The 16,908-nt window shown below is 28.7% G+C and overlaps 1 protein-coding gene across 1 annotated transcript; it reads right to left on the reverse strand.

Annotated features, from left to right (window-relative positions):
• Positions 1 to 331: 331 nt before the first annotated feature.
• On the reverse strand, positions 332 to 4,555 carry LOC114760312 (receptor-like protein EIX2). The gene is made up of 3 exons (XM_028949572.1): positions 3,045 to 4,555; positions 1,416 to 2,922; positions 332 to 418 (listed from the first exon to the last, which is right to left on the reverse strand). The coding sequence occupies exons 1-3, from the start codon at positions 4,553 to 4,555 to the stop codon at positions 332 to 334; spliced, it is 3,105 nt and encodes a 1,034-aa protein (XP_028805405.1).
• Between the last annotated feature and the right edge of the window lie 12,353 nt (positions 4,556 to 16,908).

Raw genomic sequence — 16,908 nt, forward strand, 5'->3', positions numbered from 1 at the left:
AAAAATACAAGATATTATGATACCTTTTATAACTTGCACTGGTGAAGGAACCTCTTTCCCCCTTAAATTTTACATATAGTTGTCTCCATTACAAAGCTAACTCAGACTAAAATTAATAAATAAAAAATTGTAGTACGTTCTGCTTCGTGTCTCCAAGTTTTGAAAGTTCTTCTTCATACTCAGCAATCTGCAAGACTCAAATCAATTCACATGATGATATCAATGTCTTGTCATTTTCAACCTTCACAAATTTTGAAAATCTTTGAAATTTTAAGTGAGAATTTTTCATTTTCAAGCAGGTGACTTACAAATATTTTGTCATTGCACTTCTCTATATGCTTCCTTCAAGAACTTTATTCATCTTCTCATTTTCAGCAGCTGGTAGGCTTTCTTTTTTCACTTGATCAAGAATAATTACCTGGTCATAATAACAAATTTAAGAAAAAAATATCCAAATTTAAATTAATATAACATGCATAATGAAGTAAATTTCATGGATTAGAGTCAACGACAAACTTTACTTCTTTAATCATTAATTTTTAACCCGTTTCAAAAGTTTTTACAAAAGGAATGATGAGAAAATTAATCAACGAATAAAAGTAGATATAAATAACTCAACATAAAACAAAACAATATTTATAAAAAAAATTTAAAATAGGTTGAAGTTCACAAATTTGGTGCACCAAACTAAGGCCCAAAATAAGCATTTTTGCCGGGTAAAACAATAACCAATTAATTTGAAGATATATGAAAAAGCTAAAGCTCTGGTATGACAAATATTTGAAAATTAAGAGAAATAATTTTTTGAAGAAATAAAATAGTTATAAGCGCAGGAACACTTATATATGAGAAGATACATGAAGCCTGCCGTTGTTGCTTTCCTTGGTCTGCGACAAGTGAAGAGAACGCTGCCCCTTATGTCATAATATATATGTTTCCTATACTTTTATTTTAAATGGCAGAACAAATTCATAATTCAACAACATTCACAACTAATATCATAACATTCAAATATTCAACAATGTAAGTTCACAAGGACCAGCTAATAGCTAAATAGAAAAAAAAATTGAAGCCACATTATATTTATCCAGTACAATCATCCAAAATTTAAATAGATTTAGTAAGGGAAAAAAAACTACTAAGAAGCGTTAGCTTTTGCAAACTTGCAATTCCCAGAATCCATGACTAAGTCTTCACTGAGGAATGGGATTTCAACCATTTCATCCAACTACCTGCATATTTTGGGGGAAAAATCACCACAAATTATTTAATTTATATCCATTTAAAAATGGATGAGCCCATTGGATCATTTAATTTGTTACGTGACATATAGTATATCAAATGATAATCTAATGAAGATTTATACATACCTGTTAGTCTTGGAATCTCCTTTTAATTCTGGCCTTAAAAATTACCAAACGAACATAAATCCAGTCATACATGTTGGTGAAGAATTGAAAATAAGCCGCTCTCCATGAACTTTTAAGGATTAAAGTTCCACAAACTCCCCAAAATCCAACAAGAAATCCTAAAATCATGGTGATGTAGTATCCAAAAGTTGCGAGTTCATCTTTTTCATTTGCATCATTACTAAGACTTGCCTTGCGATTTGGATCAGTGTCACTATTTCTTGAGCATCCTTTTGTGAGTGGCTGGCCACAAAGTCCATGATTTCCTATGTAACTGGAAGCATCAAATGTCTGAAGCTGAGTGGTTTGTGGAATTTCTCCAGATAAGTAGTTGAAAGACAAGTTCAAGAAACTCAAAAAATTCAAAGCCGAGAAGCTCATTGGAATTCCACCAGAAAGAAAGTTACTTGACAAATCAAGTGATTCCAACATTTTCATTTGACCCATGCTTTTAGGAATGAATCCTGTCAGGTTATTTCTCGATAAATTCAAGGATGCCAATGCCACAAGTGATGTTAGGCTACTAGGAATTTCTCCTATCAGATGATTACCAGAGAGATCAATGGCTGTCATTAGCCCCAGATTCTTATCATATTTCACAACTTCCCCTTTCCAATTCAACATTGCATATTCAATGAAAAATGATGGTTCATAAAGCGGAACGTACACATTATAAGAAATGGTATACCTTGGAAATGTTAAATTTGACAAAGCACTCAAGTTATTGAGGCAATAGGGTATTGTCCCAGTAATATTATTTTGCGAGAGATCTAAAATTTGAAGAAGTGATAACTCGCATAAACTTGTAGGTATATTCCCTTGAAACTGGTTTGATTGGAGACGCAAAACAATCAAATTTGGCAAGTAAAGACCAATCCATGTCGGCAACTCTCCGTACAAATTATTCTGGCCAAAATCAATGAACTCCAAAACTGGAAATCTTAAAGATGGTATCTTTCCAGAGAAGCTATTGTTATTTAAATGGATAGTTTCAATATTCTCCAAAGCACCAATCGAAGATGGTATTGACCCTGAGAAATTATTGTTTGCCAATATCAAAGCTTCCAAGAAAGGAAATTGACTCCAACAGTGAGGAAGTTTTCCTGATAGCAAATTACTTGACATGTCAAGATCCTTTAACTGAGATTGCAATGTTGCACATAAAGAAGATATGGAGCCTGAGAACATATTATTTGAGAGCAACAAGGATGTTACTTCTTGTGAAAATTGCGGTATGGCACCTGACAAATTGTTGAAGCTAAAATCCCAGACAATTCCAGATTTTGGTAACGACTTTGGCAATTCTCCATAGATTTGGTTATGCGAAATATCCAAAAATAACAAATACGGGAATAGCCATATCCATTCAGGAATTGAATCTGAAATTGAGCCATTAGAAATGTCCAATGCCCAAAGCTCCCTTTGATGCTTGAGCCACATTGGAAAGCCAACGCTGAAATTGCATGACCTCGCATAAAATTCATCCAATTGAAAAGGTGGAACCCATTTGAAACTAAAGTTGAAATAAAGGGAATTGTTAGAGACATCCAAACTTTGCAAGTTGGATAAAGTCGATAGATGTACTTCATTGACCACACCATTGAACTTATTGTCAGACATATATATAAGGCTGACAATGATGAAAGTTCATGAAGCTTTGGGAATGGCCCACTCAAATTGTTATGACTTATATCCAAATCTGAAAGATGATGTAAGTGCCCAAGTGATTGTGGAATTGGCCCATTAAGACAAGTATGTCGAAGATTTAGTGAGACCAAGGATAAGAATTTCGAAACATCAGGAAATGGCCCACTACTAAATGAGTTGTCACTTAGGTCCAATTCCTCTATACTATGCTGGGCACAATGCAACTGTGGCACCCAATCTCTTAATGGACCAGATAAATTGTTGAAGGATAACAGCAAGTCACGCAATGGACATAAATGAGAGATGGCTTCCCCTATATCATTGGTAAGATTATTTTTGGAAAGATCTAAGTGTTCAAGAGAAGTGGTATTTGTAAAGGCGCTTGAAGCAACATGTTGCAAGGATGTTGACGAGAGATATAGAATTTTAAGAGATTTCATATTTGAAAATGAGCCAGCAGGAATATATTGGAAAGAATTCGAAGAGAGATCAATTTCTACCAAGGTTTTGCTAATATTAGTCACCCAATACAAGATTGAAGCGTCAAGGTAATTAGCGCTAAGGCTAAGGCTTGTGAGAGGAGTGGAAAAATTATTGTGGACCAAAGATTTAGGATTGACCTGAGGTAGAGCACATGCAGTTAAGTCAAGCTCAAATAGAGAGGAAACTTTTGACAATGATGATTGCCAATCAATAGCTTGACTTAGATTTATGCAAGACAAATCAAGATGCCTCAAAAAGGGAAGTTGGGAAATCCACTTAAGATCATTCATGATCAAATCATTTCCACTAAGATCAAGAGTTTCCAAATTAGATAGATTTCCTAGTTGATGACCAATAGTGCCAACAAGATCTGCACCTGAAAGTATCAACTCTCTTAATTGAGGAGCTTTTCTTGATAAAGATGACTCCCAACCGATAGTTTTACTTAGATTAGCTTGTGACAAATCAAGATGCCTCAAAGAAGAAACATTAGAAATCCACTCAAGGTCAGTTGAAATCAAACCATAATTTTTCCCAAAGTCTAGAATTTGAAGATTAGACAGATTGCGCAATTCATGTGGGATAATACCACTGAGATTGGCATCTCTAAATATCAACTCTCTCAGTTGGTTAAGAGAACCAATGCATTTTCGGATTTGATTTCCTCCAAAATCATTAAAGCTGAGATTCAAGTGAGTTAGATGTTGCAAATCACATAGTGAAGAATCAATTTTACCTCTTAAACATCTGGAATAATTAGATGGGACGTGCAGCTCAGTGACATGACCTGTCAAAGGATTGCAAGAAACCCCATTCCACTCACAACAATCAACTTCATGTTTCCATGAGGAAAGAATTCCATAATCATCAATGAAACCAGCTTTCAACTTCAGAAGAGCCTGCTTATCTGTTTTAGCACAACTCTTCATGTTGGGAATTCCTGCACACATAGAGATGCACAAGGTTGCAATCAAGAAAAAGAGATTGAAAGTATGGCTTAGCACATTGATCACCATGCTTGCAATTCTTTTGAACGATAATGTGAAGTGTCGGTAACGTGTATCAGAATGAGTAATCCTCTGGCCTTTTATAGACAAATAATATCCAAACTATTCCAACTACTCTTTTTTCCCCCACTTGAATTCCCATAAAATTGTATCAAACGAGAGAGTGTCCATAAAATTGTCGCACATATTCAAGTATATTGTTATTTTCAATGTTTTTTGGTATTAGCGGTCTCACTTGATTATCACATTATTTTAGTTGGAAAGAGAAAAAAAAACCCTCACATGATAATCATTTTTAATTTATATTAAATTTTATTTTTTTGGTATCAAACGAGAGAGTGCCCATAAAATTGTCGCACATATTCAAGTACATTGTTATTTTCAATGTTTTTTGGTATTAGCGGTCTCACTTGATTATCACATTATTTTAGTTGGAAAGAAAAAAAAAACCCTCACATGATAATCATTTCTAATCTTCGTGGATTATATAATGTCCTTATTCTTATAATAATAATAATAACAATAGTTCTAGAAAATTAATTTGTAGATATATTATTTTAATCATCCAATAGTTCAGGACACTCTTTCGTTGTCCACTCTCTAAACAAAATACAATTAATTATAACATGATTTTTTTAATAAGTAACTTGGTGATTGATTAGGAATAATATTCTTATTAGAGTTTTTGTGTTACGCATACTCTCTTAAACATACAAGCATGGCATTCTTATTATTAGAATGAGTTAATGCTATATTTTCATTTAAATCATATAAATTAAATTCAGACTATTGGCATTAAAATTATTTTGAAAATAAAATAAAGATTATATATGCTTACAAAAAAATTTTAAAAAATTTCTAATGCATTCAATCGTCAAAGATATCCCCACAATGATGCATATTAACCAGTAAATTACTATTACTATTGTATCTAAATAAGCAAAGATAGAACAGGCATTTGCTGAAATCCTGAAATCCTCAGAAATATACTCAAAACCTCCTTGATTCACGTGCCATAGTAGGTGGGGCAGGACTCAACTACTTAATTCTTCCTCCTTTTGCTCTTGCGCGTGTTAAGTGTAAGAAAGTGACGTGACGTGTCTTCCATTTCCTTTTCAGAAATATCAGGAAGTTAGAAAAAAAAAATTTGTGCAAATTTACTCAAAAATTTTAAACTGTAATAATTTTCTCTTCTACTGTTAAATATATTAACAGTTAATATTATTATTTTAACAGTTTAATATTAATTTTTAAATAATAAAAAATAATATTATTATGATTTTAAATTTTTATATAAATTTACATCCAAAAAAATTGGGTTTCCTAACGCTCCTAAATAAAAACTTTTAAAATAAATATTCATCTTAATCTTTTTTTTGTCACTTACATTTTTTTTATTTGTCACTTACATAGGTATTCTTTGCGTTGGGATAATTAAGCCTTATTTGGAGGATTGTTTCAAAAAGTCATGTTCTTACCCTAAATTGATTATGCGGCAATCATCTGAAGGGTTGTAGGGGGCGTAAACACATGCCGTGCTCAGAGATTGTTGGATTGTCATTGTTATGAAGTCTTCTCTTGTGATTTTTTTGGGTCAAGGTTACTCGGCTATTCACTAATTTTTAAACTATCTATAAATGTTTTTTGCTTTTCTTTATTATATTAAAATAGGAATGTTAGTTATTATCCCTATTGTTATATAATAGTAATTAATTATAAAATTCATATATTTTTCAACCATAAAAAATTTTTGTTTGTTTAATTGCATAAAAAAATCAATAAGAATTTAACTAAGCATAGAACATTGAGGAACCTAAGAAGTAGGTGTAGATTTCAGGTCTCTAATTAGTGAGAAAAATTTTTATTATAAATTTTCTATATTCTTAAAAATATTTCTATGTTATATAATTTAAATAAAATATTTTAAAAACTTTATTATCAGCAAAATGAAATTGAATACAAAATGACATTCAGACTTATAAGAGGAGTGTATGCAATATGTATATTTAATATTTATGCAGCCCCCTCCGCCAAGCCCATCTAACGTGGTAGTCCCATTTGCTAGGCGCATCTAATTATTGCACAGTCATATTTATGCTGTATCATTATTTTCTTGCGACTTATCTAATATAATTATATATCAAATAATAGCAACGCTTATGGATTTTTTTTTTTAATCTAATTTGCTGGTAACCTTGAGTTGACTAAGATTTCATTTTTAATTATTCCACTTATAAAATAATAGATAATACTATCTCCGGTCCTTAATATAAAATCTTGTTTGACTTTTATTTTGATCCTAAATATAAGACCCCAATTCACTTTGTCTCTCATATTTATATATTCTTTTCTAAAGTAGCCCTTCTAACAATAATAATTCTAGTCAATATACTTAATTAGCAAGGATATTTTAGGAACGACAACACCTATTTATGACAAATAACTAACTCAACTTACTTCCTTAATATCCTCAAATTAGTCAACTGGCTCTTATAATTAGGACCGGAGGTAGTATAACTTAAGAGCTAATATAATGCAGGAATTTTCAATCGTAAAATTATAGAAAAATAATAGCTTTTAATAAATCCAATGGTTCTTGTACTTAGAAAAACTTTCATTTCTTAAACTTTATTTCAAAAAAAAAAAAAGAACTTAATCAGTCAAGAAAAACATCGTAAATATATTTAATTACACAAAAAACCCAATGAGAGTTTAATTACACGCAGAACACTTAGGAACTTGACAAGTAGAACACATAGAAATTCAACAAGTAATGGTAGATTCTGGTCTTTAGTTAATGATGAGGGCAATTTTGATCATAAATTTTCTATATTTATAAAACTATTGTTTATATTATATTTTTAAATAACATATTATAAAAATTTTATTATAAGTTTAATGAAATTGACAACTTAAATAACTTGTTGTTATTCAGTAAAGAAAGACATGATATTGTATATACTAAATTTTAATGTATTTGTTATATCTTCCTCTCTTTTTTTGCCATTGTTATATCAACATACATATAAAAAAAATGCTATCACTTAATAACATATTTAACCCTGCCTCCAAAGAAAAATGAACGTATAAGGTCGGAGTGATTAATTTGTTGGTAACTTTGATTTGACTAAATTTAACGTTTAATTCTACCACTTGCAAAATGATTTTAATGGTTTTGAATCGGGACTCTTTCATGTATTATTATTAGTGGTGATTGATGAAGGTTGGGGATGAATTAAGATTTATTGATAATGAAAATAATTTAATTAAATTATTGGTCAAGTATATAAGGACACAAAAAAAATTACCGGGACCAAATCGGTGAACTGTTTATTTCAAAAAATCTACCTAGACATTGTTTAATTTTATGCTATCAGTTGTGTCTTTTTCATGTCCTTATTATAAAATTTTAAAGATGGAAAGTTTGGTTATTACACCTATAACTATACTTACTAAAATCATATATATTTTCAAGAATTAAAAATTACAAGTTTGTTTAATTACATAACAAAATCAATATTAGGAACTCAATAAGTAATGATAGATTCCCTGTCTTTATTTAGTGAGGGCTTTTTTTTTTTATCATAACTTTTTTATATTTATAAAAATATTGTTTATGTTAGCACCCAAAAAAATATTGTTTATGTTATATTAGTTAAATCAAAAGGTATAGATAAATTGTAATTATGTACTATCCTTTCTTTAATATAAGAGTTAGTGGACTAATTTGAGTAAATTAAAAAAATTAGTTAACTTAGTTGTTTATAATAAATAGATATTATAATTCCTAAAATACACTTACTAATTAAGTGTATTAGCTAAAACTTTCATTTAATGAAATCTTTAATATATGCAACTATTATAAGAACTATATTAAAAAAATAGATAAATATAAAAGACAAAGTGGATTGAGTTTTTATATTTATGATCAAATTAAAAGTTAAATTAGCTTGAAAAATTTGAGATGGTATGAACTTGACTCCCGAGCTAGCTATTGGAGATACTATTAGGTTTAGAAAATTATTTCTCTCCCTTCTGAAATTTTCTTCTTCAGTGCCAGAAACTCAAAAATAATAAAATTGATTCTCTTTCTTGCAGAATGATTGATTTCATCGTTACATTCCACTCCTCTATATTAAAACCCTGTTAATGGACATCTTCATAGTTTCATGTAATCACAATGAAACATTTTCATTAATTATGCTTATCGTAAGTAATCATAGTAGAATATTTAGTCAATTTTGTGGACCGTGCAAATAGGGCTATTTGATCAAGTTCTTCTACTTCCAACTTTCCAATCCCCGTTTCACGGCATGACGCATCCCTATCTTCTTTTCTTGTCATTCAACACATAATTATTCTTTGGGTTGGAAAAATTGAGTCTTGTTTGCAGGATTGTGTCAAAAAGTCATGGTCGTGCTCTGAAATTATCTTCTTCAATGCCAGAAACTTAAAAATAATGAAATTGATTCTCTTTCTTGCGGAGGGATTGATTTCATCGTTACATTCCACCTCTCTATATAAAAACCCTGTTAATGGTCATCTTCATAGTTTCATGTAATCACAATGAAACATTTTCATTAATTATGCTTATCGTAAGTAATCATAGTAGAATATTTAGTCAATTTTGTGGACCGTGCAAATAGGGCTATTTGATCAAGTTCTTCCACTTCCAACTTTCCAATCCCTATCTTCTTTTCTTGTTAGTCAACACATAATTATTCTCTAGGTTGGAAAAATTGAGTCTTGTTTGCAGGATTGTGTCAAAAAGTCATGGTCTTGCTCTAGATTAATTACTTGTCGGCTTGTCAGGTTGTCATTCTTATGTAGTCCTTTTCACAATTTTCGCAAGTCAAGTCTATCTAAGATCTTGTTTAATTTTTAGATTACCCCATATCTTTTTCATATTTTAATTATAAAATTTTAAACATAGAAGTGTTAGTTATTACAAAACATATTTTGTAATGTAAATTACACTATAAAATGAGTCTTATATTTAGAATTAGAGAAGTATAATCATACTTATATAATAATTAATAAATTTTAAAATTCATATACTTTTATCGAGAATGAAAAATATTATATATCTGTTTAACTACTTATTAACAAATGATAATTTAATTAAAGGTAGATCATAGCTGGGAACTCAAAAAGTACTGGCAGATTATGAGTCTTTACTTTAGGTTTTTAATTTTTGGTCAGGACTCTTTACTTTAGTTAGTGAGAGTAGTTTATATATTTTCTATCACAGATTTCAATTTTTGAAATCATATATTTTTTTCTAGAATAAAAAATTATTAGTTTGTTTAATTACATAACAAAACCAAGGGGAGCTTTTTATTCAAAGTGGAACATATGGAGAACCCAATCAGTAAAGATACATTCTGGGTCTTTTGTAGGTGGTGAGGGCAATTTTTATCATAAATATATATAGAAAAATATTGCTTATGTTACATTATTTAAATAAAATAATTTCAAAATTTTTATCATAAGTTAGATGAAACTGACAACTTAAAATAATTTTTATACAGTATAAAATGACATTTATATGAGGACTCGACGGTCTAATACTTTTCACATTACTATTAACAATTTCATACTTAGATCTCGATCAAATACATGACATAATATATACTAATTGGGGAGAATCTCAAGAAAAAATTTTAATTTAAAATTTCAAATCAGTTTTATATATTACACTTTAATAACAATTCATAACATTTGAAAAATAAATCACAACACAGTTTGTAATCATTCTTCATTTGAGATTTAAAAAATTTAGAGGTATTTTTTTGAGATTTTTCCCATTAATTATATGTTCACGTATTTTTCAGGCAACAAAAAAAAGTTCTCGGATTACATATATATATATATATATATATAATATACTATCATTAATTTACTAACATATATTTTGACCATGCATAAAAAAAAAAAAAAGGGAACGTAGGGGATCAAAGTTTTATAGATTCAAACTTGACATGATAATTTCAAGATTGAACAAGCTTCTCACTCCACCAACCCCATCCAACTTGATGATGTCCAAAGAAATGATCCCATATTGGTGCCACTAAATCTACACTTATATGAGATAAACAGGGGAAATTTCTTAAAAAAACTTAAATGACTCAAATTTTTATTTGAGTTATTAAATTTGTGAAACTCCTAATCAAGTCACATTATCCAAAAGAAAATTTTAAAATTTTATAAAATAACTCTAATGCCCTTTCATTAGAAACTAAAAGAGAATTCTAAATTAATATGCTCCATTTCGTAGTTAACATGTTTCAATTATAAATTAACAATTTTTTTCTCTACAACTCATTTGCAATGAGTCTTTGAAAAAAAAACTTAATCGCCATACAATCTCAAAAATTAATAAGTTCAATTTTATAATTAACAAGTTTTAATCTTAAATTAACAGCTTTATATCCCCAAAACACATTTGCAATAAGTTTTTAAATAAATCTTGAACACAATACAATCTTAAAAATTAACATGTTCTGTTTCACAGTTTCATGTAATCACAATAAAACACTTTCATTAATTATGCTTATTGTAAGTAATTATAGTAGAATATTTGGTCAAATTTGTGGACCATGCAAATAGGGTTATTTGATCAAGTTCTTCCACTTCCAACTTTCCAATCCCTATTTCACGGTATGAGGCATCCCCATCTTCTTTTCTTGTCAGTCAACACATAATTATTCTTTGGGTTGAAAAAATCGAGTCTTGTTTGTAGGATTGTGTCAAAAAGTCATGGTCTTGCTTTAGACTAATTACTTGTCGGCTTGTCATTACTATGAAGTCATTTTCACAATTTTTGCAAGTCAAGTCTATCTAAGATGTTGTTTAATTTTTATATTACCTGTATCTTTTTCATATTTTAATTATAAAATTTTAAACATAGAAATTTTAGTTATTATAAGACATATTTTGTAATATAAATTACACTATAAAATAGGTCTTATATTTAGAATTGGAGAAGTATGATCATTCTTATATAATAATTAATAAATTTTAAATTTCATATATTTTTATCAAGAATGAAAAATATTATATATCTATTTAACTACTTATTAACAAATGACAATTTAATTAAAGGTAGAACTCAAAAGGTACTGGTAGATTATGAGTCTTTATTTTAGGTTTTTTATTTGGAAAAATTGCAAATAAATACACCTAATATGTGAAATTTCGATATGAAACCTTCAATTTGGAAAATAGCAAATAAAGACTTGGTCCCATATTACAAATATAAAATCTTGGAGAAATGTCTGAAATGTCCTTAAGCCAAATTGTAATTTGGTCTACTCAAATTGTCATTCGTTAAAGTGAACTTGTTGTTTCCCATAGTCAGCTTGTCATTTGGCATATCCTCAGGCAAATTGTGATTTGGTCTACTGAAATTATCATTTGCTAAAGTGAACTTGTTATTTCCCATAGTCAACTTGTCATTTGACTGATGGGCATTTCAGACATTTTACCAATATTTCATATTTGTAATATGGGATCAGGTCTTTATTTGTTATTTTCCAAATGAGGGTCCAAATCGTAATTTTACATATTAGGGAGTCTTTATTTGCTATTTTTTGTTTTTATTTTTGGTCAGGACTCTTTACTTTAGTTAGTGAGAGTAGTTTATATATTTTCTATCATAAATTTGAATTTTTGAAATCATATATTTTTTCTAGAATAAAAAAATTATTAGTTTATTTAATTACATACCAAAACCAAGGGGGGCTTTTTATTCAAAGTAGAACATATGGGGAACCCAATTGGTAAAGTTACATTCTGGGTCTTTTGCAGGCGGTGAGGGCAATTTTTATCGTAAATATATATAGAAAAATATTGTTTATGTTACATTATTTAAATAAAATAATTTCAAACTTTTTATCATAAGTTAGATGAAATTGACAACTTAAAATAATTTTTATCTAATACTTTTCATATTACTATCAACAATTTCATAATTTTGGATCTCGATCAAATACATGACATAATATATACTAATTAGAGAGAATCTCCCAATTTTTTTTTAAATTTAAAATTTCATTTCAGTTTTATTTACTACACTTTAATAACAATTAACAACATTTGAAAAATAAATCACAACACATTTTGTAGTCATTCTTCATTTGAGATTTAAAAAATTTAGAGGTATTTTTTTGGGATTTTTTCCATTAATTATATGTTCACGTATTTTCCAGGCAAAAAAAATAAAGTTCTCCTATTACACACACACATATAATATACTATCATTAATTTACTAACATATATTTTGACCATGCATACAAAAAAAAAAAAAGAACGTAGGGGATCAAAGTTTTATAGATTCAAATTTGACATGATAATTTCAAGATTGAACAAGCTACTCAACCCCATCCAACTTGATGATGTCCAACGAAATGATCCCATATTGGTGCCACTAAATCTACACTTATATAAGATAAAGCAATTAAATTGAGTCATATATTATAAACTCCTTCCTATCACCTATATATGGGTAATAAACAGGGAAAAGTTCTTTAAAAAAACTTAGATGACTTAAATTTTTATTTAAGTCATTAAATTTGTTAAAGTCCGAATCAGGTCACATGATCCAAAAAGATATTTTAAAATTTTATAAAATAACTCTAATACCATTTCATTAGAAACTAAAAGAGAATTCTAAATTAATATGTTCCATTTCGTAGTTAACACATTTCAATTCTAAATAATTTTCTATCTCTATAACTCATTTGTAGTAAGTCTTTGAAGAAAACTTAATTACCATACAATCTCAAAAATAAATAAGTTCAATTTTGTAATTAACAAGTTTTAATTCTAAATTAACAGTTTTATATTCCCAAAACACATTTGCAATAAGTCTTTAAATAAATTTTGAACAAAATGTAATCTTAAAAATTAGCATGTTCCGTTTCACAGTTAACATGTTTTAATTTTAAATTCATAATTTTCCATCCCCATAACATTTGCAATAAATCTTTGGATAAAACTTAATCACAATACAACCTTAAAAATCAATATATTCCATTTTAGAGTTAACATGTTTCAAATTAACAACTTCTTATCTTCATAACATACTTACAGGATTAAGGAAGGAATATTTAATATAAAAAATTTACTCACCATTGCCTCCTTGATTGATTTTTCAACTTTACATTAGTAGACACCAAGTTTCTCTTGTTCTCTTGTTAAGAGCTTTTACACAACATAAGAGTGATAACAAATCTTTACCTTTCTAGGTTTCAAATGAAGGGTATTAGAGTCGTTTCATAAAATTTTAAAATTCCTTTTTGAGTCATGTGATCTAATTAAAGTTTTAACAAATTCAATGATCTAAATAAGGAATCAGGTTATTTAAGTGTCTTTTTAAAGATTTCACTTAATAACTAACTAACCAAATTGCATATATTAAAATATTACCTAAAATATAGAGAACATTACACATATCCCAAACAACACAATTTATTAATTTAAGGTCCCTGAAATTTTCAAAATGAATAGGAGGTCCTATGGGACCTGAGAGTAATAAAATCTAAATAAGAAAGTACATCATTATCCCTATTCTGATTGACAAGCTCATAGACGTGAATTAACAAGTTAATGGGAAGCTATTAATAAGTCAGGGAGTGTTAATTGACAACTAAATTTATGAGACATAAGATCAAATTATAATAAAAGAGTATTATATAATAATCTTTAAGTTGAAATCATGTAGTACCAAAGCATGTACATTAATATTAAATGAAATGATGGATTTATATCATAATTTTGTTATGAACAGCAATTTACAAACTCATGGATATATATTAACAAGTCAATGGGAACATATTAACAAGCCAAGAAGTGTCGATTGACAACTAAATTTATGGGGTAATATAACATTTACATAAGATAAAATTAAGAGAAATTCTTATACTTTTTTGTTATAATTTATGTAGAGGTTATATCATTTCATAAATTTAGTTTTCAACTAACACTTTCTAACTTGTGAACAACTTCCTATTAACTTGTTAATCCGCACCCATAAGTTTGTTAATGATTGTCTACAATAAAATTATGATATAAATCTATCATTTCATGTAATATTAGAATGTATGCTTTGATCACACATGATTTCAGCTTAAAGATTGTTATATAATACTCTTTTGTAATAATTTAATCTCATGTGAATATTATATTATCCTATTAATTTAGTTGTCAATTAACAACCCTTAACTTGTTAATAGCTTTCCATTGACTTCATGAGCTCATCAATCGAGATTGAGACAATGACATAGTTTTTTATTCAAAATATATTACTTTTAAATCCCATGAAACCTCACCAACGGGGGTTGGGTCTAAAGTAAGGAGCTAGTTTCTTACAATATGATGAGCCAAGGTTCGAATCCCTACAGGGAAAGGTACCCATATTTATTGCTCAACAGTCTTTCGAATAGAATTATCTCCAATAGAAAGATACATATGCTTTAGCCAAAAAAAAAAAGATCCCTAGGACCTATTCATCTTGAGATTTTAAGAATTGTATTACTTTGAACCTGTGTGTAATTTTTCCTAAAATATAAGCAATGACTAAAATAGTAATTAAAATTAGTTAAAAGTAATAAATGAATAAGAGATAAATGTTTTTTTTTTTGGGAAAAATCTCCATGAAATACCGGTTGAAGTTCAAAATGCCTAAAAGATTATTTTAATGTGTGAAATGACAAATTGGTGGTAAAGTATCAAATTGGCATTTCAATATTTGGGCAAAAGACAAAACTATCCCTTAGAATTTTTTTCCTTTTTCTTTTTCTTAAATGCCACCTAAGCACTTGGTTGGAGGTCGTCGACAGGAGTTTTGGCGATTATTTTTATAAAGATATTAACTATTTTTGTTAAGCTATTGATTATTTTTATTCTATAGTTTCATGGACTACTACTGTAAAGGTATTGACTAGTCTTGTCACTACTGACTAATTTTGTTTATAGAGTTTTATTAATTATTCTTGTAAAGCTATTGACTATTTTAGTTTTGATATTGACTACATTTCTTTCAAAAATTCAAAGTAAGCCATTGGAGATGTAGTGATTATTTACTATTTTTGAAAAACAAGAGTAGTCATCAAAACTCCAAAACTAAAAATAGTCAATAGTTTAATAAAGACAATCAATACCTAAATAAGGGTAGTCATCGAAACTCTAAAAATAAAAGTGATCAATAGTTTAACAAAAAAAAATTCAACAACCTTACAAGAGTAGTTACTGAAACTTCAGCAACATGCAGCCGAAGCTCTAGTGGTTAGCCTCTGGCTAGGTTCTTAGGTGGCATTAAAAAAAAAAAAGAACAAATTCTAAGGGATACTTTTGTCTTTTACCCGAAATATTGAAAATGTCAATTTGATAGTCAATCACCAATTTGTCATGTCACATATTAGCATCACTTTTTGGTATTTTAAAATTCAAGTGGTATTTTTGGGTTATTTTTCCTAGTTTTTTTCAAAATACCCAAATTCGTGAAGATAATGAATGAGATAGAATGTGTGGAAAAAGATATGAGAGAGAATGAGTGGGAAAAAGAGCTAAGAAAGAAATGTCATTAATTGAGGGTTAAAATGAAAAATTGTGCATTACATTTTGCACAAACCCAAATTTTTACTTACTCTCCCCCGGGTTAACAACATAAATCAGTTTAACTAATTCATTCATATAAAAAACAGAAAATAGTATTTAAATACCCTAGAAATTATGAAATTCTTATGTGTTTTCAAAATCACATAATCATGGTTATCAAAGCGAGATACGAATCGTGAATCGGAAAGCCGATTTTTTGAATCTTGAATCGTAACGTATCGTGAATCGTAAGATTCATGAATAACTATTAAGGATGATATATAAGTAATTTTTGTATAAAAAGATATCAAAAGTTTGTAAATATTAATTATTTTAGACTCTCAAAAAAAATATAAAAGCCACCATATGAAATTCTAAAGACAAATAGTCCTCAAAATCAATTCACAAAATCAAAATCCTAGCTTAAAAAGACTAAAATCACTGAGCATAAAATTCAATTCCTCATTCATCATCTCCAAGATCAATGTCACTCAATTCATGATCATCCTTCATTAACAATGTCACTTCTTCATCATCCTCCTCTTCCCCATCTTCAGCATCATCTTCATTCTCATTCTCTTGTCTTACTATAGATTTTCCTTTGTTATTGGCTTTGGCATTCAAGTTTCTTGGACCTATAGGAAAAAAAACTTAATAAGTATGATGGTATATATTTAAACTAAAAATTAACTTAAGTTTAGCTTGGAAATATTATACCTCTCTTTCTTTTTTTACTTGGAGCTCCTTCCTCAAGAGTAAAACTC

The sequence above is a fragment of the Neltuma alba genome, unplaced genomic scaffold, assembly GCF_004799145.2.
Source record: "Neltuma alba isolate B1F8T4 unplaced genomic scaffold, ASM479914v2 tig00010970_pilon, whole genome shotgun sequence".
Lineage (NCBI taxonomy): Eukaryota > Viridiplantae > Streptophyta > Magnoliopsida > Fabales > Fabaceae > Neltuma > Neltuma alba.